Source organism: Canis lupus, chromosome 19 (assembly GCF_048164855.1).
Source record: "Canis lupus baileyi chromosome 19, mCanLup2.hap1, whole genome shotgun sequence".
Lineage (NCBI taxonomy): Eukaryota > Metazoa > Chordata > Mammalia > Carnivora > Canidae > Canis > Canis lupus.
In genome coordinates this window covers 48,706,654-48,733,669 of record NC_132856.1, presented here as the reverse complement: position 1 = coordinate 48,733,669, position 27,016 = coordinate 48,706,654, and the positions used below count along the sequence as shown (strand labels likewise).

General features: G+C 41.5%; 1 protein-coding gene and 1 pseudogene across 2 annotated transcripts; both read left to right on the top strand.

The window, feature by feature from the left end:
• Nucleotides 1-4,008: 4,008 nt before the first annotated feature.
• LOC140611351 (dnaJ homolog subfamily A member 1 pseudogene) lies at nt 4,009-5,426 on the top strand (annotated as a pseudogene).
• Nucleotides 5,427-18,980: 13,554 nt separating this feature from the next.
• Nucleotides 18,981-25,566, top strand: CASP14 (caspase 14). Of its 2 annotated transcripts, XM_072786945.1 has the most exons (7): nt 18,981-19,231; nt 21,020-21,091; nt 21,892-22,041; nt 22,135-22,360; nt 22,520-22,636; nt 22,814-22,917; nt 23,637-25,566. In XM_072786945.1, exons 2-7 carry the CDS (start codon nt 21,065-21,067, stop codon nt 23,739-23,741), a joined length of 729 nt encoding a protein of 242 aa, XP_072643046.1. In that variant the 5' UTR covers nt 18,981-19,231; nt 21,020-21,064; the 3' UTR covers nt 23,742-25,566. The 2 variants fall into 2 exon arrangements, with proteins under 2 accessions (XP_072643046.1, XP_072643047.1); XM_072786946.1 differs by lacking the exon at nt 18,981-19,231 and having other exon boundaries at nt 21,816-22,041.
• The last annotated feature ends 1,450 nt before the right edge of the window (nt 25,567-27,016 follow it).

The following is a 27,016-nucleotide window of genomic DNA, read 5'->3' as shown; positions in this document are numbered from 1 at the left end:
GCATCTCTGCATCAAGCCGCCGGACCTTTGAACCGTGTCTATGAGCATCTGGGCTTTATCTCAATTTATTTTGTGCATCCATTAGCGAGACCTGTCGTAAGGTGTCAGAAAAGCTTAAGAGAGGTTATTTTTGGGGTTCTGAGAATGCTCAAAGCCTTTTCTATATGAATTAATAGTAATTGCATCTTCATTTTATGGCATTTGAGCTCAAGAAACGTTTCAGAGGAGTGCTCTGCTTTGGGAGAGTGGGAGACACCTGTTAATGACTGTCTCCACTCTCCACTAAGTAAATGTAAAGTCCAGGACAGTATGGACCATATCTAACTTTTCTCCATTATATTCACCATGCCTGAGACATAGTAGGCAGTTAATAAATGTAGCAGGAAGGAGAGAAGGAAGGGAGGGAGGGAAAAAAGGAAATAAGGAAGTCCTACCTAAAAATGCCCTGCCCCCGGTGTGGGAGAAAAAAAAAAAAAAAAAAACACTTTCTGTGTAACACCATTAAGCCTCTCCCCAGGAGAAGTGGCTCTTGTCCACAATCAGGAGACTTTCACAAGGCCAGCATTTGGAAGACCTTATTTCACACAGACATTTTCCACTTGCAATAGAAAGGCCCTCAGAAGGTCTTGATAGCTCACCAATAGATTCTCCCTTGAGATTCAAGATGTCTTATCAATTGACATGTAGCTGGCCACATCAGGACTTCAGCTCCGTGAGAAATGGCTTTGTGTGGCCAATCCTATCATAATCCCTCTTCCAACAGTAAGTTTCCACACACTTGCCGGGATGCTCTCTCACTCATTCATTCCCATCTCTTTCCTCACTCATTTCTAAACGCAAAAACTTGTTTGTGTTCTCCACTGCAAGAGTAACCACCATTGCCAATTTTGCTTGTTCACAGCAGTAATACATTATAATTATTCTTTTATCTGCATCTTGTGCCTCATTAATAGCACAACTTATAGCCATCATTAATTGCTATTAAGTCATTGCATCCCACAGCAGTGTGAACCAGGTCTCTTCCCAGCAAACGTGACTCAGCCCATTGATAGTATCAATTTGTGGCCACCTCCTTCCCCTTTTCTATGCTCCACCCTCATTATGAAAAACACATACAGTGCACACACCATGAAGCTTCCAAAACATCAACTGGCTGAATAGAGCCAATCTCCTCATGTGCAGTGAAGAGGCAGGTATCCCAGGGTGTGTCAGGGTCTTGTCCAGGTCTCACATCAGCTAGTGGAAATCTGTTAGGTATCTGTAGCCACTGTCTAGGTTGTGGATATTGGCCATCTCAACTAGAACTGACGTTGGAGACAAAGAGGTGAATATAAGAGGTATTCAGGAAGTAAAATCGGGTATTTTCTAAATAACAGACACTTTTTTAAGTGCTTGAATATATAAACTCCTTACAACATTCAAGCAAGATGAATGTTACTGCCTCTTCTTCACAGACATGGAAACTGAGCCTCCAAGAGATTATATTATTTAAGTCACTATGTCAGGCTCCAACCCAGACAGACTGATTCTGAAACCTGTGTCTTTTGCCATTATGCTGTTGTGACTCCTGCTCAATTATCTGCTTGCTATAAAGTGAAGATTGCCCACTTATTTGCATCCTTTCTCCTGCACCCCTTTACACATGTGCACCTGCACACACACACGCACACACATCTACATCAAATTGGCAGGGATGAGAGCAACTGAGACTTGTAAATATCCACAGGTGGACTAGATCAGAGAACTTGGCCATGCACAGTGGGTTCACTCAATCAAGGTCAGAGAAAGAACTGTTTTTGTTGCCAGACCTGCTTCAAGTCACCCTAAGCAGTTTGGGCTAGCTCATTTATCCTGCTGAGCTCACGTGACCTTCTTAGGCCAGACTCAGGGGAGTAGACAAGCCCTTCTTTGATTTCTTTTTCATTGATCTGAACCTTGAATCATGAAGGGAAGAAAATAAGAGGCCTTGGGAGCCTAAGAGAGCTGCCTTCTGTGTTTAACTTACTTAACTTTTCTAAACCTCAGTTTTCTCTGTGCAGTTTCAAGGTTGTTGTCAGAATCAGAAATCCCATTCTTTAAATGCTCCGAGTGAGTGCTTGAGAAATGGCAGCCGAACACCTGTGTTCTCCGTTGTATTGCAAGCTCAGTGACTCATAAAACTTTGATACATTCAGGAGGGAAGGAATGCCTGGAGCACATGGGAGTCTTCCCAGACTGTGGCCAACAAAATCCTGCATGACGAGATGCCAGTCTCATCCTGTTGGGCGCCTGGGGGTTGTTTACCCCTCAAGGGAGACTGGAATGACAAGAAGTTGCCAGGTCTTTGAGCAATACCACCTTCTTTCATCACGGAGATTTCATTGCTGCAGTCCTGACACAGGCAAAGGGGGCCCCAAAGAGGTCAGGATGTGCGGTTCAAATGCAACCATGGGCTAGTTGAGAATAAAGGATTTCTGGAGGAAGGGAGAATGGAGGGATAGGGCAATTGGGTGATGGGCACTAAGGAGGGCATTTGATATGATGAGCACTGGGTGTATGGAAGTGGTAAATCACTTGTACAGCTAAAACTAATATTACACTGCATGTTAACTAACTGGATTTAAATAAAAACATTTTTAACAATGGCTCCAATGGCTAAGCATCCAACTCTTGGTTTTGGCTCAGGTCATGATCTTGGGGTCATGAGATCGAGCCCCCAGTAGGTCTCTGTGTTCAGCAGGGAGTCTGCTTGAGATGCTCTCTCCCTCCTGCTCCGCCCCTACCCCTACCCATGCTCTAAATAAATAAATAAAAATTTAAAATCTTTAAAAATAAATAAAATTTAAAATAAAAATAAAAGACCCAAGGGGAAAAAAAACAATAAAAAACCCAAACAAGGAAAGGGCTCTATTGCTACAAAGATAGATTCATGTATGTGCCCAGGGGTGAACAGTCTTTGGGTACATGGCCATTCTCTGGCTGTGTATAGAGGCAGAATGTTGCCACTTCCCTGTGAACCTACAGGAAAATGATCTCCAGGAAGGATATGCACGTTCAGTGAAGGATCTCACCTAACTTTTCTGTAAAACAGTCCAAAAGACTGAGCAGCATGAGGACTGAGCACCTCACCCACATCTGCCTGTGAAATAAGTCCATTTCAGGTCTGGGATGTCATTGTCCACTGTGATTATGAACCATATCAACCTACACCTCTATTGATCGAAATTCAGTAAGGCAGTGTTTCCAAGCTTTGCTCCATGTCATGGTCATCCGGGGTTTTTAAAAATTCTGTGGCATCACGCACTGTGTGCCTTTTTGTGTCTGGCTGTTTTCACTTGAGGATAATGCTTTCAAAGTCCATCCATCCTGTAGCAAATACAAAGCTTCATTCTTTTTATGAATACTATCCTATTGTATGGATACATCACATATCATTTATGTATTCATCCACTGATGGACATTTGAGTTACTTCCACCTTTTGGCCACTGTGAAAAAGAATAAACAAATTTACAGAGACAGAATTAATTCAGAGTGATGGTTGCAAGGGCGGGGGGAAAAGGAAAATGAACTGCTTAATGGGTATGGGGTTTCAATTTGATGTCTGGAATTAGATGTGACCACTGCACAACATTGTAAATGTAGTTAATGCTACTGAATTATACCTTTTTAAATGGTTACAATAAAAAATTTTAATAAATTAATAACTATAATCTTACTGCAAAAAAAAGATTTTTTTGTATATTTTTTATTGGAGTTCGACTTGCCAACATATAGTATAACACCCAGTGCTCATCCCATCAAGTGCCCCACTCGGTGCCCATCACCCAGTCACCCCATTCCCCACCCCCACCCCCGCCCACCTCCCCTTCCACTACCTTGTTCGTTTCCGAGAAAAAGAATTTATTTTTTTTTAAGTAGGCTCCTCACCCAGCCTGGAGCCCAACACAGGACTTAAACTGAGGACCCCAAGATCAAGACCTGAGCTGAGATCAAGAGTTGGATGCTTGGGAACTTTCCAGAAGGCTCAGTGAGACCCGGAGGAGCGGCGGCTGCCCCAGCTGCGCCCAGCAACGCGCTCCTTCCCGCTCCCGCACACCGGCCTCGGCCCTCTCACCGGCGGTAGAAAATGGTGAAAGAAACCACTTACTATGATGTTTTGGGGGTCAAACCCAATGCCACCCAGGAGGAATTGAAAAAGGCTTAGAGGAAACTGGCCTTGAAGTACCACCCTGATAAGAATCCAAATGAAGGAAAGAAGTTTAAACAGATTTCTCAAGTTTATGAAGTGCTCCCTGATGCAAAGAAAAGGGAATTATATGGCAAAGGAGGAGAACAGGCAATTAAAGAAGGTGGAGCTGGTGGTGGTTTTGGCTCCCCCCATGGACATCTTTGATATGTTTTTTGGAGGAGGAGGCAGGATGCAGAGAGAAAGGAGAGGTAAAAATGTTGTATATCAGCTCTCAGTAACCTTAGAAGATTTATATAATGGTGCAACAAGAAAACTAGCTCTGCAAAAGAATGTGATTTGCGATAAATGTGAAGCCCGAGGTGGTAAGAAAGGGGCAGTCGAATGTTGTCCCAATTGCTGGGGTACTGGAATGCAAATAAGAATTCATCAGATAGGACCTGGAATGGTTCAGCAAATTCAATCTGTGTGCATGGAATGCCAGGGCCATGGGGAACGGATCAGTCCTAAAGATAGATGTAAAAGCTGCAACGGAAGGAAGATAGTTTGAGAGAAGAAGATTCTAGAAGTGCACATTGACAAAGGCATGAAAGATGGCCAGAAGATATCATTCCATGGTGAGGGAGACCAGGAACCAGGACTGGAACCAGGAGATATTATCATTGTTTTAGATCAGAAGGACCATGCTGTTTTTACTCCACAAGATCTTTTCACGTGTATGGATATACAGCTGGTTGAAGCCCTGTGTGGCTTTCAAAAGCCAGTATCTACTCTTGACAACCGAACCATCGTCATCACCTCTCTTCCAGGTCAGATTGTCAAGGATGGGGATATCAAGTGTGTGCTAAATGAAGGCATGCCAATTTATTGTAGACCATATGAGAAGGGTCGCCTAATCATTGAATTTAAGGTAAACTCCCCGAGAATGGCTTTCTCTCTCCTGATAAACTTTCTTTGCTGGAAAAACTCCTACCTGAGAGGAAGGAAGTAGAAGAGACTGAGGAAATGGACCAGGTAGAACTGGTGGACTTTGATCCCAATCAGGAAAGATGGCGCCATTACAATGGGGAAGCCTATGAGGATGTTGAACATCATCCTAGGGGTGGTGTTCAGTGTCAGTCCTCTTAATGGGGCCAGTGAATAACACTGCTGCTGGCATTTTATATGCAGTAGTGGATGAGTGAAGGACAATAATCGAAGCTCACTACTTGCTATTGTTTTTGTTTTAATATTCAACTATAGTAGTGTTTTAAAAGTTAAATGAAGAAAAAATAAAATAAATAAAAGTTAAATGAAGAATAAACTCAAATATAAAAGCTCTGACTTTGCCCTGTATGTATGATGACTTCAGTGTGCAAGATAAGTTTAATACTGTAAAAACTACTTTAAAAAAAAATCTCCCCATATAAATAATAGTGAAAGGGAATGTAAGGGAAGGGAGAAGAAATGTGTGGGACATATCAGAAAGGGAGACAGAACATAAAGACTCCTAACTCTGGGAAATGAACTAGAGGTGATGGAAGGGGAGGAGGGTGGGGGGTGGGGGGGAATGTGTGACGGGCACTGAGGGGGGCACTTGACGGGATGAGCACTGGGTGTTATTCTGTATGTTGGTAAATTGAACACCAATAAAAAATAAATTTATTATTAAAAAAAAAATCTCCCCTAGCATTTGTTAAGCCATACTTTGTAATTGACTGCAGCTCTATGTATATGAAACAGTTCAGACTGAAATGTAGGTGTATGTATTGACTTCAGTGTATGACCCTTAATTGTTAAGCTATGAAGTTAAAACTTGTATTTAATTGGCAGTCAGACAAAGAATTTATTAATTTGTAGAGAAGTGTAGGTCTGTAGTTATGTTAAGTGGGATTCATTGTGATGCCTCTGCATTTTATTGCCTCAACTGTTACTTGAAGATGGCATGCTATGTAATTTGGCCTGTGGTATCAGTGATAGAAAGGATACCTCTCTAAAGAAGGGATTTATCATATGCTGCTGCTTGAGGGCTTGCACTTGTAAAATTGCATTCCCTTCTGCTGTGCCATCTTTTTTTAAAATATATATATTATATATAAAATAAATATTTTATATATATGTATATATATACATATATATATATACATATATATATAAATCAGTCCTGGTTACACCTTTTTTCCTTCTCTTTGGACCATGATAAACTTCAGAGTAGTGACTTCGGGAGCAGGGTAACTAGAGTGAGGAGACATTTACATGGAGAAGTTAATTTGCGTGTATGAGACAGGAAGGTGTCTTCTAAGTATGTGATAGGCCTACTTTAAACCATTTAACTTATGCTCCGAAGTAACTGTAATTTCATGTTGGTAGTATAGCAAATTATGATGAGTAGCTTTAATTGTATGTTTAAAAGTCATGTTCACAGGCTTAAATCTGGAATCAGAATTAAGCAATAGAAATGTATGAATGTCTCCTTAATATACTGATTACAAAGCATTTCCAATGTGTCAAAAAAAAAAAAAAAAAGAGTTGGATGCTTAACCAATGGAGCCACCCAGCACCCTCAAAAGGACTTTAAAATAATAATAAAATGGTTATACTGATAAAATGTTATGATATATATTTCCTGAGCCCCACTAAATCAGTTCTCTGGGAATGGGAGCCAGGCACTGGTATTTTTAAATTTAAATTCAATTAGCCAACATCATTAGTTTCAGATCATTAGTTTCAGATTGAACATCAGTTCAATAATTTATCAGTTACACATAACACCCAGTGCTCATCACATCACGTGCCCTCTTTAATACCCATCATCCAGTTACTCCATCCCTCCACCCACCTCACCTCTAGCAACTCTTAGTTTGTATCCCAGAGTTAGGAGTCTCTCATGGTTTGTCTCCTCTCTGATTTCTTCCCATTCAGTTTTCCTCCCTTCCTCTATGATTCTCTGCACTGTTTCTTATATTCTATATATGAGTCAAACCATAGAATTGTCTTTCTTTAATTGACTTATTGCACTCAGCATAATATCCTCCAGTTCCATCCATGTTGGTGTAAATGGTAAGTATTCATCCTTTCTAATGGCTGAGTAATATTCCATTGTATATATACCACATCTTCTTTATGCATTCATCATCTCAGCTCCTTCCGCAGTTTGTCTATTGTGGACATTGCTGCTATGAACATTGGGGAGCAAGTTCAATAAGATCACTACATTTGTATCTTTGGAGTAAATACCCAGTAGTGCAATTGCTGGATCATAGGGTAGCTCTATTTTTAACATCTTGAGGAACCTCCACGCTGTTTTTCCAGAGTGACTATACCAGTTTGCATTCCTGCCAGCAGTGTAAGAGGGTTCCCCTTTCTCCACATCATTGTCAACATTTGTTTCTTCCTGTCATGTTAATTTTAGCCATTCTGAGTGGTGTGAGGTGGTATCTCATTGTGGTTTTGATTTGTGTTTCCCTAAAGAAAACCATAGCTGGGGGCATCACAATGCCAGATTTCAAGTTGTACTGCAAAGCTGTGGTCATCAAGACAGTGTGGTACTGGCACAAAAACAGACACATAGATCAATGGAACAGAATAGAGAATCCAGAAGTGGACCCTCAACTTTATGGTCAACTAATATTCAACAGAGGAAAGACTATCCACTGGAAGAAAGACAGTCTTCAATAAATGGTGCTGGGAAAATTGGACATCCACATGCAGAAGAATGAAACTAGACCACCCTCTTTCACCATACACAAAGATAAACTCAAAATGGATGAAAGATCTAAATGTGAGACAAGATTCCATCAAAATCCTAGAGGAGAACACAGGCAACACCCTTTTTGAACTCAGCCACAGTAACTTCTTGCAAGATACATCCACGAAGGCAAAAGAAACAAAAGCAAAACTGAACTATTGGGACTTCATCAAGATAAGAAGCTTTTGCACAGCAAAGGATACAGTCAACAAAACTAAAAGACAACCTACAGAATGGGAGAAGATATTTGCAAATGACGTATCAGATAAAGGGCTAGTTTCCAAGATCTATAAAGAACTTATTAAACTCAACACCAAAGAAACAAACAATCCAATCATGAAATGGGCAAAAGACATAAACAGAAATCTCACAGAGGAAGACATAGACATGGCCAACAAGCATATGAGAAATTGCTCTGCATCACTTGCCATCAGGGAAATACAAATCAAAACCACAATGAGATACCACCTCACACCAGTGAAAATGGGGAAAATTAACAAGGCAGGAAACCACAAATGTTGGAGAGGATGCGGAGAAAAAGGAACTCTCTTGCACTGTTGGTGGGAATGTGAACTGGTGCAGCCACTCTGGAAAACTGTGTGGAGGTTCCTCAAAGAGTTAAAAATAGACCTGCCCTACGACCCAGCAATTGCACTGCTGGGATTTACCCCAAAGATCAGATGCAATGAAACGCCGGGACACCTGCAACCCGATGTTTATAGCAGCAATGTCCACAATAGCCAAACTGTGGAAGGAGCCTCGGTGTCCAACGAAAGATGAATGGATAAAGAAGATGTGGTTTATGTATACAATGGAATATTACTCAGCCATTAGAAATGACAAATACCCACCATTTGCTTCAACGTGGATGGAACTGGAGGGTATTATGCTGAGTGAAATAAGTCAATCGGAGAAGGACAAACATTATATGTTCTCATTCATTTGGGGAATATAAATAATAGTGAAAGGGAATAGAGGGGAAGGGAGAAGAAATGGGTAGGAAATATCAGAAAGGGAGACAGAACATGGAATACTCCTAACTCTGGGAAACGAACTAGGGGTGGTGGAAGGGGAGGAGGGCAGGGGTGGGGATGACTGGATGGTGGGCACTGAGGGGGGGCACTTGACAGGATGAGCACTGGGTGTTATTCTGTATGTTGGCAAATTGAACACTAATAAAAAATAAATTTATTATTTAAAAAAATAAAATAAAATAAAATAAAATAAAATAAATAAAAATGATTTGCATCTCCCTGATGCCAAGTGATGGGGAGCATTTTTCCATGTGTCTGTTGGCCATGTGTAGGTCTTCTTTAGAGAAATGTCTGTTCATGTCTTTTACCCATTTTTTGACTGGATTATTTGTTTTTTGTATGTTGAATTTGATAAGTTCTTTATAGATCTTGGATATCAACATATTTATAACACCTGCTCAGCAACTCCAACATGCAACCATGCTGGAGAAGCAGGAATATAAGGGAAGGAGGAAGGGGCCATATGATTGAAGCACATCCACTTCCCAGGACTGGCTCAAGTGTTCTCTCTTCCAAGACCCACCCTGACCATCCTGTCCCCACGTTTAGTCCTTCTCTGTCACCCCCATCTGATCTGTTTCTATTTTAAACATGGGTTACCATCCAAATTATCTTGCTTATTAATTTATTCAGTTATAATCTGTTCCTTCCCACAAAACTAATGGTTTTCAACCTTGTAACCCTTTTGATTCACCTGGGTTCCTTTTCAAAAATATCAATGCCAAGGGGCACCTGAGTGGCTCGGTAAGTTAAGCGTCTAACTCTTGATTTTGGCTTAGGTCATGATCTCAGGGTGGTGAGATCAAGCCCTGTGTCTGGCTCCAAAGATTCTCCCTCTCCCTCTGCCCCTTCACCCCCCACATGTGTGTGTACACATATGTATGCACACATGCACTCTCTCAAAAAAGAAAATGTAAAGACCCCACCTCGATCACTTAAATCTGAATCTTCTGGAAGAGGACCCAGGTATCTATATTTTAAGAGCTTCCCAAGTAACTGCAGCATGCAGCCATGGAGAAGTCTTGCCCTGGTGTGTAAGCCCCTGAAGGCTGTGTATCCAAAGCTCCAAAAACCGGTTCTGACCCAGTGCCTGCCAAATGGCCCAGGGATACCTGCTCACTTTCCATAGGTTGTTTTATTTCTTCCTTGGAACAGTTTTCCAAGTAGGTATTAACCAGATGGGGCGATTCCAGATCAGAAAGGTTGTGATTTGCCTGCTGCCAAACCAGAATGGGAATGCAGTGTGGGGACAGCTCAGCCCCACTCCCCATGCTGGGCCAGGTCAGCGGTCTTCTCAGGACTCCCACAGCCTGCTGCACCCCCATCTCACCACTGGTCACCATAAATTCTGTCTGTAGGCTGTCTGGATCCTCCTTGAGAGCTCCATGTGGACAGCTCACCATCATAAAATAAAACAATAAAATGTTATCAAATAATAAAATCAGACCACTATTAAATTAATAATCTAATTAACATTAAATTAATTAGACCACTATAATTAATATTCTAATTCATAGATTTAATTAAGTGATTAACTAACAGTTACACCAGCCCCTGGTACTCACTCCTTCCTCCTTACCATCCTGATTCACACTCCGCGAAGATTTCTTGAACACCTATTTTTGACCCCACATCTTGCATTAGATGTTTTCATACTACAGTCTTGATGAGGGAGATTATATTATTCCCAGTTTATACCTGTAGGGTTAGGGAATATTAGGGTCTATTCTGACAATGACAGGTACTTTCTCCCAATTCATAGACATTTATTGAACATTTCCATAAGCTATGCTGGGTGCTGAGTAAAAGCTACATGTGTAGCTTACTCTCTCATCAGCCAACTGTCCCCTGGGGAGGGTAGACCTCAAATTGGCATTATAAGAGTAATGTGAATGCCTAGGGGAAGTAGAGGGAGGGGAGCCCTGGAAGTTGAGATCTTACCTGGTCCAGCGAGGGCTCAGAGATGGCCTCCTACAGAAGCTTTATTTTACCTGACAATCAATTGATCTTTTAACAGTCAAAAGTAGTGGTTATCACTCCCCAGCTGAGAATTCCTCAATGGCTCTTCATCACCTATCAGATAGAGGACCAATTCATTTCACTTTGCCTGACACTTCTGCACTTTTTTAGTACTGAAATACCCACATCCCAGAAAATCCATAAGTCCTGGTCAAACAAGGATGATTGGCCTCCCCAAAACCCAACAAAATTCAGACTCCCTAGAGTGGATTCAAGCCCATTCATTATTCCATCCCTTCCTGGATTTCCCATCTAGACTCGCTTCTCACCACCACCATCCTTTACACTTGATTCTCCAGCCACATGGGATTAGTCATGGTACCTTGAAGCCACCAAGTCCTCTCCTTTATCTCTGACATTGCCCATCTTGGGCTCCCTATGATTGGGCTGCTTCTCCCATATGCCCACCTTAGAAAGCACCTATTCATTCTTCAGTCTTGGATGAAATGCCAGCTCTTCTGGGAAGCTAACTTGCAACCCTATAACTTCTAGGCATGCATCCCTTCATAGAGTCTTTACACCAGGTTGTCTTCCTCTGGATAACTAGTGGTTGGATAATTCTGATTAATATAATTAATTTAACTAGTTGATTAATTAACTCAGTATTACTAAGGCCCATAGTGATACACTGTTCTTTTGCACATTGACACTGTGTAAATATATATCTTATTAGAAAAAACAAAAAAAAGAAAAGAAAAGCCAGGACCTTCTTAAGTCCTGTCATTGGTGTACTAAGGAACAATTGATGAGGAACTATCTCTGCCATTCTTCATTTCAGGAGACAATTGGACATCCCAGAGCATTCATCTTCCAGCTCTTCCTTCTTGTGCACCTACCTAACTCTGAGTGTCATGTCCAAACATGGCCCTGCCCCCAGGACTGGATCCACCTGCTTCCATGAAGAAGGGGTGCCTCAGGAAATATCCTTTTCAATCCCAGCCATATGAGCTGGATCCTCCTTTTTTTCCTTCTTCAAATTTTTATTTAAATTCTCGTTAGTTAATATACCATGGAGCACTGGTTGCAGGAGTAGAATTTAGTGACTTATCACTTACACATAACTCCCAGCACTCATCACAACAAGTGCCCTCCTTAATGCTCAGCACCCATTTAGCCCATCCCTCACCCACCACCCCTCCAGGAATCCTCAGTTTGTCCTCTATCATTAAGAGTCTCTTATGGTTTGCTTCCCTCTCTCCCTTTTCCCCCTTTCTCCCATGTTCATCTGTTTTGTTTCTTAAATTCCACATATGAGTGAAATAATATGCTAGTTGTCTTTGACTGACTTAATTCACTCAGCATAGTACACTCTAGCTTCATCCACATCATTGCAAATGGCAAGATTTTATTCTTTTTGATGGCTGAGTAATAGCCCATTTATTTCTTTATCCATTCATCAGTCAAGGAAATTTGGGGAGCTGGACCCTCTTAAGGCATCTAAGACACTCAGTGGTGTGATGAAACCAGTTCATCCCAACTCCACATTCACTGATGCTGTGTTGATAACTTGAAATCAGCCACCATGGGAATATTTACATGATAGAAGTTGTCAAACACCGCAAATTAGGCCTTTTTTTTCCCTTTGTGTTGTTTCTTTGCTTGCTTGCTTGCTTACTTGTTTGTTTACAACAAGTCAGTTGTTAAACACTTTTCAGCACTCCATTGCAAATATCCATACTCTCAATTCTTTCCCCTAAGATCCAATCTTCTTAGCTGACCAGACTCTATGAAAGAATGAGATTTTAAGAAGGCAGAAGGTGGTAGAAGTATAGTTTAGCTAAAATGTTTGGTCTGAGATGAAGATGGGATGTTGGGTACTTTTCGATTAGGTCTTTCTCTAGTTTTTATTTCTCTTCCAATGAACAACATATGCTTTTTACACCATCACAGAACAAGATGATGACATGTCTCCCAGGGCACCTCCACAGATGATTCCATGTACTCCCAGATGTGTTGTCCTGTCCCCTTTTGGAATGACCAAAACTTACCTGGGTCATTGTGAAGAAACATGAGAGGGGATGCTTTCCTACATGCTACACATACACAGCCCCCAAGCTCTACCCCTGCACAGAAAGCACATGATTGGGACATTCTATAATTAATATTTATTACAGCTCTAGAGATGCACTTTGCAACGCCTGTGGATGCTATTGTGACGATGAAGATAAGATTGTAATCTTCATAAAGACAAAGACTACTGAGTTTTATTTGCCAATATTGGCCTGGCATCAGACACAATATCCAGTTAATATTTGCTGAATAAATTAAATGAAGTAGGAGGATAACCAGGAAGAGGAAGAGGGGATGATAGAAAAGAAGAAAGCAGAGCATTCTTCTATATGCCAAGAAAGAACATTGCTGGGTGTTTTACATATGAGCTATCTCTCTGAATCTCCACCAGTCCTAGAAGATAATATTCATTTCTTATAAGAGGAAACTGAAGCTTATAAAACTAGCTTATGTTGCTGATGATACAGGGATATGGGCACTCTCTCATATATTACTTAAGTTGGAAAGCAAATCACTAAAGCCTTTTGAGAAGGCAAGTTAGCAGCCAAAATTTAGCAAGATTTTTGATGCCTTATGCCCTTAAAACCAATAATTTCACATGTAGGAATTCTTCTCCAGAAAAGTTTCAATCTTGTGCCTAAAGAGGAATGTACAGGCTGTTCATGGAAAATAACAAGGTTATGTGCCTTGGAAAAAAAGAAAACAAAAAAAAAAAACTGGAAACACTTGAATGTCCAATCAGCAAGGGAATGACTTAAAAAATTACTGTCCATTTATTCTATGGTATATCGTGCAATTTATAAAACCAATGATGCAACAATGTCCTGGATGACTAAAATGGGAAAAAAAAGGAAAATACTAATTGTTGGCTTGGATTTGGAACCTCTGGGGACTGCTAATGGGAGGGTAAAAGTGGTACAATCCTTTGGGAAATGGTTTGGCAATAACTACTGAAGTTATATATATTTTCTCTATTATCCAGCACTTTTACTTATAAGTGTATACCCAATAGAAATGTGTATGTATGTTTTTTTTAAAAGGTATTTACTAATGTACATAGCACCATGGCACATAATCTCAAAAAAAACCCAGAAATCTCCCAAATATCCATTAATACCAAACTGGATAAATAAACTGTAATATATTCACACAGTGGAATATTATAAAGTATACATCCTCAATGAGAGCAATATTTTACCTACCCAGGGACAAACTGACTTGAGGGAAGTAAAAAATATACAGATATACATACAAAATAGAGATAGAGACAGAGATAGAGATAGAGATATAGAGATAGAGATAGAGATAGAGATAGAGATAGAGATAGAGATAGAGATAGGTAGATCCATGACAGACATATAGATACATATACAGTATATCTGTAGTATTAAAGTTCATGGAGGGACAACTAGGAACAATGTCTAACATGGCTTCTTGTTGATGAAGTTTTGGAATATAGGTGAAGTTTGGTGGGGTGAGGTCTGGAGCCGATGACCAAGAAAGAATTCTTGAGGCGTCTTTGGTGCAAAATGGTGGTTTTATTAAAGCACAGGGACAGGACCCATGGGCAGGAAGAGCTGCTTCCCCCGGGCCTGTGAGGGGTGGCTGATTATATACCTGGGAGATGGGAGGGATTTGAGGATAGTGTACTCTCTAATGAATTTTGGAAGCAAGGTTTCCAGGACCTTGAGGGGGCTATTGTTGGGAAAAGTCACTTATTACCATCTAATAAAACTTGAGTCATGAGACCCTTCAGATGTATATGGATGGGCCATGTGCTTGGAGGATGATTGCCAACATGTATCTTGGGGGTTTAGAGATAAAGGGAATTTCTAAAGGAATTTTAATATGTTAAAGTAGACTTACAGGATTCTGGGGGTCAGGCTAAGATTGCCTTTTGCCCTTAGCAAAGTATTAACATAGAGGCAGTTGAGTCCATAGAGAGGAATGTCCCTCTGCCTGTTTCAAGGGCTTGTCAATGTGCTGTCCCAGGCTTGTGCCGTGTCCTCAGCCAGCCCTGTGTTCTCCCATCATTGTGAGGAGACAATAATGAAAAAAGATTGAAAAATACAGTTATAAAGCAATAAGATTGAGAATCTACAGCTGCATGCAAAAAGGATTGAATCAAAAAAAAAAAAAAAAAAGGATTGAATCTCACAAACATTATGTTGGAGTGAATGATGCCAGATACAGAAGAGAACATATCATGTGATTCCATTTATATAAAGTCCCAATAGCAGGAAGAGTTAATCTGCAGTGTTCTATATGAAGATAGTGTTTGGGGAAGGCAGGAGCAGGATAGTGACAAGAAAGGAAGCAGGAGAGGAAATCCAGGGGCAGCTAGCTATTCACATCTTTTTCCTTGATCAAATCCTGGTGTGTTCAATGTGTGAAAATTCATTGAGTTGCATGCACATTTATTTATAATTTGTGCTCTTTTCTACATATAGTTTATCTTCAATGAAAAAAATTTGTTTAAGATTTTATTTATGTATTTGACAGAGAAAGCACACAAGAAGAGGGAAAGGAAGAGGGAGAGGGAGAAGTAGACTACCCGCTGAGCAGGGATCCAGATGTGAGCCCTATCCGAGGACCCTGAGATCATGACCTGAGCCCAAGGCAGACGCTTATTCAACTGAGCCACTCAGGCACCCTTCCATGAAAAACGTTTTAAAAGAAAACCAAAAATGAGTTTGATCCATATAGAATGACATGGAAAGATGACCCAGACATATAATTAAGTGAACAAAGCAAGTAACAGAACAATTTGGTGAAATGAGCCAAGATATACATAACAAACAGCTATAAATATGTAGATCAATGCAGGGATGGGGATTTGCAGGAAAACTAACAAGTCTAGTGCCTGGGCTACCTTGACACAAAAGGAAGAATTAAGGGAAAATGAGAATGTTTCAGGGTGTTTTTTTATTTTGCTATTGTGGTAAGACACACATAACAAAATTTACCATTTTCACCATTTTTAAGTGTACAGTTCAGTGGCACTAAGTACATTCACATGGTTGTACAACCATGACCACCATCCATCACTAGAACATTTTCATCTTGCAAAACTGAAACTCTGTCCCCATTTACACTAACTCCCCACTCCTCAGACTCTGGCATCTGGTGCCCACCATTCTACTTTCTCTTTCTATGAATCTGGCTACTCTAGGGACTTCATATAAGTGGAATCAGACAGTATTTGTCCTTTTTTGGTCTGGCTTATTTCACTTAGAATAATAATGTCCTTGAGTTTCATCCATATTATAACATGTGTCAGAATGTCCTTCCTTCTTTTTTTTTTTTAATAATAAATTTATTTTTTATTGGTGCTCAATTTGCCAACATACAGAATAACACCCAGTGCTCATCCCGTCAAGTGCCCCCCTCAGTGCCCGTCACCCATTCACCCCCACCCTCCACCCTCCTCCCCTTCCACCACCCCTAGTTCGTTTCCCAGGGTTAGGAGTCTTTATGTTCTGTCTCCCTTTCTGATATTTCCTACCCATTTCTTCTCCCTTCCCCTCTATTCCCTTTCACTATTATTTATATTCCCCAAATGTATGAGAACATATAATGTTTGTCCTTCTCCGACTGACTCATTTCACTCAGCATAATACCCTCCAGTTCCATCCACGTTGAAGCAAATGGTGGGTATTTGTCGTTTCTAATGGCTGAGGAATATTCCATTGTATACATAAACCACATCTTCTTTATCCATTCATCTTTCGATGGACACCGAGGCAATGTCCTTCCTTCTTAAGGCTAACCAATACTCCATCGCACTCCATCTAACCAATACTCCATCGCACGGGTGCACCACATTTTGTCTATCCACAAAATGAGCTATCACAAATAATGTTACTCTGAATACTAGTGTAAATATCTGTTGGAAACCCTATTTTCATTATTCTGTATAAATACACAGAACTGGAATTGCTGTATTAAATGGTAATTCTATATTTACTATTTTTTTCTACAGTGTTCTACAGTGGCTGTAATATTCAATAGGAATGTTCTGTACTGAATACATTTCAGTATTGTCTGAACATTCCACTCCTAGATATAAGCCAAAGAGAAGTAAAAACATACATCCACACAAAGACTTGTATACATACTAGTGTTTATAGCAATGTCATTCATACTAGCCAAAAGGTGAAAACAACCCAAATATTCATTAATGGATGGATGGGTAAACAAAATGAGGTATATCCATAGAGTAGAATATTATTCAGCCACTAAAAAGAAATGAAATACACATGCTACAACATGGATGAAACTTAAAGATATTATGCTAAGTGAAAGAAGCCAAACACAAAAAAAAAATACATATCCCATTCATATGGAATATCCAGAACAAGGAGACCTATAGACAGAAAATAGTGTTTTCCTGGGGCTGGGAGATGTGGATAGGAGGAAGATTGGGGGCAATTACTAAAGGGTACAGGATTATTTTTGAGGTGATGAAAATGTTCTAAAATGGGCTGCAGTCAAACTGTGGAAGGAGCCTCAGTGTCCATTGAAAGGTGAATGGATAAAGAAGATGTGGTCTATGTATACAATGGAATATTACTCAGCCATTAGAAATGACAAATACCCACCATTTGCTTCAACGTGGATGGAACTGGAGGGTATTATGCTGAGTGAAATGAGTCAGTCGGAGAAGGACAAACATTATATGTTCTCATACATTTGGGGAATATAAATAATAGTGAAAGGGAATAGAGGGGAAGGGAGAAGAAATGGGTAGGAAATATCAGAAAGGGAGACAGAACATAAAGACTCCTAACTCTGGGAAACGAACTAGGGGTGGTGGAAGGGGAGGAGGGCGGGGGGTGGGGGTGAATGGGTGACGGGCACTGAAGGGGGCACTTGACGGGATGAGCACTGGGTGTTATTCTGTATGTTGGCAAACTGAACACCAATAAAAAATAAATTTATTGTAAAAATAAATAAATAAATAAATAAATAAATAAATAAAATGGGCTACAGTGATGATTGCACAACACTTAATGTAGTAAAAATCATTATACCCTTTTTATTTAAATTCAATTAGTCAACATAAAATACATAGTTTCAGATATAGTGTGCAATGATTTCTCAATTGCGTATAACACTCACTGCTCATCCAATCACATGCGCTCCTTAATGCTCAACACCCAATTACGCCATCCCCCTCACCCATCTACCCTCCATCAACCTTCTTTTTTTTTCCTATAAGAATCTCTCATGATTTTTCTCTCTCTTTGATGACTTCTCATTCAGTTTTCCTTCCCTTCCCCTATGATCCTCTGTGCTATTTCTTGTATTCCATATATGAGTGAAATCAATGATAATTGTCTTTCTCTGATTGAGTTATTCTACTTGGCATAATACCCTCCATAAATAAAAATTAATTTATTAAAAAATAAATAAATAAAGTAAAATAAAATTAAAAAATGAAAAAGGTATGGAGGTTCCTCAAGAAGCATTAAACATTTTAAATGGGTGAATTGTTTGGTATATGAATAATAAATTATATCTCTTTAAATCTACTAGCAAAATCTAAAATAAAGCGAAGTAAAATTAAGGCTGAAAAAGAATCAAGGAAGAAGGTCACGAGAAAGAGAAGACAGCAGTTGAGTCTGATGATGTGGATGGATCAGACTCGCTGGTGCTGAATGCCAACTGTGCCAATCATTGGTTGGGTGACCCAGGGCAGTCATTTCACTTCTATGAGTCTCAGTTCCCTCATCTACAAAGTGGGCGTAATAATGTTGACCTCTTGGGGCTGTTGAACACTTGATGAAGTAATAAACAAGTGAGGTTGGTATTATCTGCCTAGTTGAATATAGAAAGGATGGAAGAGAGCATAATAATGGAAATGATGATTTATGGTAGCCAGATGGGCTGGACCTGAGGGTTGCCTTGTGGATGGGCTGGCATAAATGCCCTGGCTGATTTGAATGCTCCGCCTTGGCCTCCTTAGCCAAAGGGGTGTTGATTGAGCTTTGCCATGACTCATTCCATGGGCGTCTGGTTCCATCTCCTCACCAAGGCTGTGCCAAGGGTGTGTCCCTCCCATCACGAGGTTTCTTGAGCGACAGAAAACTGGCTTGCAATAAAGGGCCAGATGGCTGTGCTGCTCAATTTATACACAGGCCTCTCTGGAGATACACTGTCAGCCCCTTCTCCAAGATAACACGTGGACCTGTCTTCGGTGCCTAGCCCTGTTGGCAGTTAGCAGAGTGGCAAGACTTGGCCTGGCTTTGAGGAAACAGCCATTTCTCAAATCAGTAAGTGATTTGGCAGATTCTAGCTTTCTCTCTCTCTCCCCTCTCCTCCCCTCTTTTTCTCTTCTTTCTTCTCTCTCTTTTATTCTCTCCCTCTCCCTGCATAAACAGATGGCCTGGCCAGTTTTGGCAGAACTAAAGAAATTTCCATCCATCTATTTATCCATCAATCCATCCATCCATCCATCCTTTCTTTATTTGTTCATTTATTTATTATTTTTTAACTCAACAAATTTCCTTGGATACTACTTCTATGCCCATTCCCATACTGGTGACCCTGATGGAGACAGAGATTAAGAAATTAGACTTTTGGTCCTAAAAATTGAGCTGCCAGTTCAGCCACTAGAATAAGAATCTAAAGCACTACTGTCACATAAGTATAAACATGCAGGACTCTGAGAGTCTAGTGAAGGGAGAGGTGACTTCCAATGGGTTAACAGGGATCATAAAACCTCCCTTGCTGTGTCATTGCTGTAAGGCATCTAGTGCTCTTTCATGGTCCTTTTCCAATGGGAAAAATGAGTCTTGGAGAGAAGAATAAGATGCTCAAGTTCACACAGCTGGGAAGGGGCAGGGGAAAGACTTCATTCCGGTTCCATTCTTCATTCCATTCCATTCTTCATTCCGGTTCATTCTGGCTCCAGAACCCATACCCTTTTGACTTTCTTTCTCACTTTTTGGTTCCTCTTTCCTCACGGCACTAGCTCGTGTGTGTGTGTGTGTGTGTGTGTGTGTAAGAGAACAAGAGAGATTTTTTAACATGTTATCTTTAAGTAATCTCTACATCCAACATGGGGCTCAAACATATAACCCCAGGATCAAGAGTCATGCATTCCACCAACTGAGGCAACCAGGCATCCTAAGAACAAGAGAGATTTAATATTCATTTCTGTCACAGACTAGAGCTACATGAGGATAGGGAGCATGTCCATCTTACACAGTTTATTCTTGGTGCCTGGCAAATAATAGGCACCCAGAAAATACTTGACAGATAGATAGATATATGGATGGGTACATGGATGGATGAGTAGATGGCAGGGGGAAGGCATAGTAGACATGAAGCTATCCAAATTGGCAGAGAAGGATCTTGACTAGTAAAAACATATTTCGGGCTGAAGAGGAAGTATAAAAAAAAAAAAAAAAGCAAGGAGATGGGAAAACTCCAAGAATATGGGAAAAGTCATTCTGTTCATCCGTAGAGTAAAACAGAACTCAGAAACGAGAATGAAGAACTCAGGCAGATTTTCAGGCTCAAGTAGAGGAAGGAGGTGGATTGATCTGTTTGGATTAGAGACACAGTAGAACAGTTCCAAAGCAATATTCCCCACTTTGATGACATTCTCATGGTAAACTCAATCCCAAAGTATCTCCTTGTTGATGTCTCCCCAGCTGGTCAGTTCTGGGCAGCATAGAGGAGGACATGGGGCTGCTTTCCTCTTCATCAGTCCAGGTCCTTTGTTAGGGGGGCCAGGCAGTCCAGTCTGTCACAAGCTGGTGAGTATCCTGAGGGAAGGATAGGGGAAATTTCAGGGGGATGTCATTTTAGGGTGGGCCTAGCAGGAGTTCTGGGAGCATCCAAGGACAGAAGACACCACTGGAGTGTCACACTAGAGAAGCCATGTTTCACAGACTATCATCTCTTCTCCAGGTCTGACCATGAACCAATGAACCAAGTCCCCACCACTGGGTTTCTACTCAGTCACAAAAATCCAGATAGACAAACTAATCTGTTTCTTGAGCCCCTCTGCCTTCACTTGGAGACCTTTAAACTATCTTCTCTTGACCCCCCAGGATCAACCAAGAGTGCTGAGAGACGGACTGAGAATCAGAGGAAACATGAGCAATCCTCAGCCTTTGGAGGAGGTGGGCTGGGTGCAGTTTGGGGGAGAGGGGTGGGAGAATCTGGATAGAGTGAAGGTGAGGAACTTAATATTTCAGAGATAGTGGAGAAGGTGAAAAATCATGATGCAGGTTCAGAGCTGGAAGGTGCATTGTAATCATTCAGATGGAGAAAAAAACAGATATGGAAACCAAGCTGGGGTGGGGGGGCCCTGCTATATCTGTCTCAACAATCAAATTCTTATCACTATGGTTGACAGTGAGATAAGACAAGATAAGAAAAGAAATTTTGAACCCAATATCCTTTTTCCTCAGGACAAGGTAGGATCTTAGCAATAGCTTCAGAAATTCTGAGACCTCTTTAAGTGAGAGAGTGATGCACGGAATACTCTTGGGAAGGACGGAAAGAGAGACAAAGCCACCAGTGTGATAGCTAGAAAGGACCCTCACAATCCCCCGTAAATATTCCCATTGTCTATGTTTGAAAACTGAGACTCAGCAGTGATGCCCAAGTTTGCACAGAGCTAAAACAGAGTCAGATCCCAGTTAATTCGCCAGATTTGACAAATAAAAATAAAGGATATCCATTCAAATTGGAATTTCACATTGACAACAAATAATCTTATAGTATAAGTATATTCCATGTACTATTTGGGACATACTCATACAAAAAACAAAAACACCTTTTTTATTTGAAATTTGAATATAACTGGGCATCCTGTATTTTACCCAACCACCCAAACCCCAGGCCTCTTTGGACCACATCTTCTGCTTTACCTTGACTTCCTTATCCCTTTGATGATTTTTGTCAACTCTTGGCCCAGGAGGCATACGACATGTCAGGCGCCCGCTTAGCCCTGACACTGTGCGTCACCAAAGCCCGGGAAGGCTCAGAGGCAGACCTGGATGCTCTGGAACGCATGTTCCAGCAGCTGGGGTTTGAGAGCACCATGAAGAGAGACCCCACCGCCCAGGTATTGTGCTGTCAGCCCCAGACCAATAAGGGAGGGGACTGGCCCAGAAGGTGGGCTCTGGGGCCACACCTGAATCTGGCCATTCCTCTCTAGCAATTCCAGGAAGAGCTGGACAAATTTCAGCAGGCCATGGATGCCAGGGATGACTTCATCAGCTGTGCTTTTGTGGTGCTCATGGCACATGGGCTGGAAGGTCGCCTCAAAGGGGAGGACGGAGAAATGGTGGAGCTGGAAGACCTCTTCAAGGTTCTGAACAACAAGAATTGCCGGGCCCTAAGAGCCAAGCCTAAGGTGTACATCGTGCAGGCCTGTCGAGGAGGTGGGGACAAAGCCAAGAACACAGAGTTTGTGTTCCTCATCCAGTTTCACCCTAGCTCCAGAGCGTCATCTAAGCCTTGGTTTGCCAGGCTGTCTTAGGTTGACCTCCTTTCCCCATCTTTTTCTCTAACTTTGCCTTTTCCTCTTCTTGATGTTTCAGAACAAAGGGACCCCGGTGAAACAGTAAGTGGAGACGATATTGTGATGATCACAAAGGACAATCCTCAAACCATCCCAACATACACGGACATCCTCCATGTCTACTCCACCGTGGAGGGTATGAGCTCCTAGATGACACAGGGTGGCCTTCTGCTCCCCCTCCTTGCCCACCACTCCTGACCCCTGAGACACTCCTCCAGGACCCACTGTCTAACAGGGCCTCTTGCACCACACATACCCCAACCTTCCCACTCCCATCAGAGCTCTTCTGAGCCCTCTTCTCTGGAACCCTTAGGATATATCGCATACAGACATGACAAAGAGGGCTCCTGCTTCATCCAGACCCTTGTTGATGTGTTCACAGAGAGGAAAGGACCCATCCTGGAGCTACTGACAGAGGTGAGTTGGGGACATGGTACCTGAAACCCTCACACAGCCTGAGCAAGAAGGCTAAGTCTCTTCCAAAACTTTCTGCATTTTCCCCTTCTCCTGCCCCCAGCCCCAAGTCCAACATAGGTCCCAACACAGAAACTAGAATAACCATGTCCTAGGGATGAGTTTCCCTTATGCAGGAAATTCCAAAGCCAGGGTATGTGAGATAATTTAGATGAAATATAGATAAATTTCTGTAAAAAAAAAAAATCCATAGTTTTAGCCTTTGGTTGAACAAACTTTGTCTTCTTCTAATGATTAGGTGCTTTTTCTGGTGGATTAGAAAAAACATAACAATGATGTCCAATATGTCCAACCAATGATTCCATAGAGATTATGGCATAGGAAGAGGTAATAGGGGATCCCTGGGTGGCTCAGCGGTTTAGTGTTTGCCTTTGGCCCAGGGCATGACCCTGGAGTCCTGGGAACAAGTCCCACATAGGGCTCCCTGCATGGAGCCTGCTTCTCCCTCTGCCTGTGTCTCTGTATCTCTCTCTGTCTCTGTCTCTCTCTGTCTCATGAATAAGTAAATAAAATCTTTTTAAAAAAAAGGAAGAGGCAATAAAGGTCTCCCATTTTAGGAAATGGAGACCTACCTCTCTTGTTCTCTAACCTTCTCCCTATAAGCCCACCATACCAGCTCCCCTAGGGACCTAACCCCAAGCTGACTACACCTCTTGCTGCAGGTGACCCGGCGGATGGCAGAAGCAGAATTGGTTCAGGAAGGAAAACCAAGGAAAGTGAATCCTGAAATCCAAAGCACCCTTCGGAAACGGCTCTATCTGCAGTAAAAGTAGAAAGGGCAGGGAAGGCTATCTTTCAAGGGCTCTCTCTGCCACACAAATATTTAGAGGCAGTTCTCACCACTCCCCTAAAATCTTGTCTTCCCAAAGCCAAATGTTACCCAGTTCCTCTTTCATTACACCCCTCATACAAGTCCTCTTTCTATCTGTCCCTGCCCTTCTTAAAGCAAGCCAGCCACAGCATAGTACAAGGCATAGCAGTAACGTGAACATTCACCTCCCTCAGACTGGAATCTCTACCTTTATTAATACAACCTAAGAGTATATCCACTGTTCCTATCTTCAACTGAAACCCTTTTCTTTCTTTTATTAATTATACCTATGCAAATGTAACTGGATAAAGCTCAAGATTTTCCACTGATATACCAACACCCATGCACCACCTCCCACCCCAATCAAAATTTCACTGGATCCTGAATTTCACTTGGAGTTATAACCTTCTTCTGAGAACCATATCCATTTCCATCTCCCAGAGACTCCCTCCCAAACCCTAGAAAATCAGTAAAGCAAGAATCATTCTTTCTTTCCAAGACTCCTCTTCCTTGGCAAGCTGGTACCTTGACATCATTCTCCTTTTAGCTCATGGGCTCTCTTTGGCTAATGGAGCTGTTTCATCTTTTTCTGAGTCTCTCCCTACTAACTGATCCTACCCAAGGCCCTGGACTCTGCCTTCTTTCCAAGAAAATCCATCCATTTATTTCTTCTCAAGGCTTCAGCTTTTAACCACTCTGAATCAGAATATGTTGAACCCATGGCTAATTCTCTAGTGTCACTCTGCTATTTTGCAGACAATGTGATAGAGACCCAAAGAGGTTTAAAGGCTTGTCAAATGCCACATAGCAGGGTGCCTGTGTGGCTCAGTTGGTTAAGCGATACCCAGCAGTCAAGGCTACCCCTGTGGGATTGGGCATTGGGTTGGAATTTGAACCAAATGTGTTGCCTTCCAAGTCTATGATTCATGTCTCCCCATTTCCAGCCTTGATCCTTCCCCACTGAAATAACCTGTGGGCCTATCTGCCATCATTGAAAATTCATGGCTAATGATGAGTCTTTCTCCCCAGTTCCTCTTTCAAGTAGCACCCTCATCCTCAGACCACAGGTTCAGAATTCTGCAGTTATCTATGACTCCCTTCTTCTTATCTCCTTTCAAATGCTACCAAGCACTGTGTTCAGCATAGCCTGACTTTGAACAATTCTCACATCTGTCTTCCCTTCCCTTACATGTTACTCTTCAGGCTCAAGTCCTGTCCTCTATGTCTACATCTTTGCACTATCTTCCTTCCTCGCCTCTCTGCCTGCCCATTTCATCCCTCCTCTGACCACCATGTGCAACTCTTGACCTACCTAGAACATTCAAGCACACACAACAGTACCCCACATTGAGCACTGGGTGTTATTCTGTATGTTGGCAAATTGAACACCAATAAAAAATTTATTATTTAAAAAAAAGATATCAAGATCAAACTCCACATCTTGATTTCTCGCATCCTTATAATTCCCCCTGTACCAGCAATCAGCTAAACTCATCTCCTACCTCCCCAACTGTGAATTCACTCTTCCAACAGCATTAATGTCTTCTTACTCACTCCTGCCTCTGAGGCTTTGCTTGTCACCATTTCCCCAAGCTGGGATGCCCTTTCTCTCACTACTTCCTACCCATATGTATTCCAAAGAACCACCCCCAGTATTCTTCCTAATTGATTCTCCACTCTCACCCAGGATGAGACACTGATGATTACAGGATTGAGGGCAGAAACAAGCCTTGGATCAACATAATGGATGTTCAATAAACAGTTGTCAAACTTTAAAAGTATGTATTGGAATCTGCTCTGTGCTTAAAACATAAGGCTAATGTTAAAAGCATTATGGATTTAGTTTGTTTTTCCCAATGGTCACTGCATCCTGGACATGTCTATCATGAGCAGTGAATCAGGAGCCTTATCCCATCTCTTTCATAAAGGCAGATGTGTAGGAGATTTGTTAAGTTAGAGGCCACACTTCCATTTCAAACTGTTATATTTTACATAATCATGTCATCTCCAGAATGTTCCTGAGGAAGTATCCAGACACAGAACTGTAGCTTTTCAGGACCATTAGGGACCTTGAAGATCAGCTAGTTACAGGATCATAAATATTTAGCAAGAGTGCCATGTCACTCTTACCCAGGTGCCCACAGCAGACATGACTAATCAATCACACCTTTCCCACTGAATTTGGGTGTAGCCTCAAAGTATTTCTCCCCTTAACGCTTCAGGAAACATAATCATATGGGACTTATCTAGAGTCACCAAGTTCTTAAGTAGCAAACTCAAGTCTCCTCATTCTATGGTGCAATAATAACCATGGCAGCAGTGAGGGCTTTATCCATGGGACTGGCATAGCAAGTGACTGAGGCAGGGTTAAGTACACAGGGCCAAGTAGATCTGGGATGATGCATATACTGAGTCCCATACACCCATTCAAATGAAAACCTGTGGTTTAAACACCCAATGATTCCAGAGTTTCCAAATAAACAGTGGTCAGCAAACTATGCCTCACTTGCCAAATCCAGTCTGCAACCTGTTTTTATAAACAAAGCTTTATTGGCACACAGTTATGCTCACTCATTTACACATTATCAATGGCTCCTTTTATCCAAAAAATGGCAGGTGTAAGTAGTTACAACAAACAACGTATTTACTATCCAGACCCTTTCAGAAGTGTGCCAGCTCCTGCCATAATGTCCTTTCAACAAATTCCCATTTTGCTAAAGTCAGTCAGGGTTGTTCATCACCCAAAACCATACCCACACAATAGGTGACAGCATGGAACCAATGGCTTAATTCTTCAAAACTCCTGATTAAGAATTCTCCCCCGCCCCCAAGGTATTTGCTAAGGATTTGAAAGTGTGTCCTGAAAGATTATTACTGAGTATAAAGGGCAGATCCAGGTTTTGTAGGACCTGTACAATTGTTGTGGGAGGAGCTCCTCCCTAAGAAAAATATAAAAATACCAACACAGAATTAGTACAGCTGTATGAGTGCATTGTCAGGTCTCTTCCAAGGCATTGGAGGGGCCCATGAAAGTGTGATACCTGCAGCTTATGCTGTGCCAGCTTCACAGAAAACCCACTTCTGTCCACCACCTGTTCTCTAAGCCATTCTTTAACAGCAGCAAGGATGATCATTTAAAAATGAAAATCTGACCTGGGGTGCCTGGGTGGTTCAGTCAGTTAAGTATCTGACTCCTGAGCTCAGCTCAGGTCTTGGTGAGTTCAAGCCCCA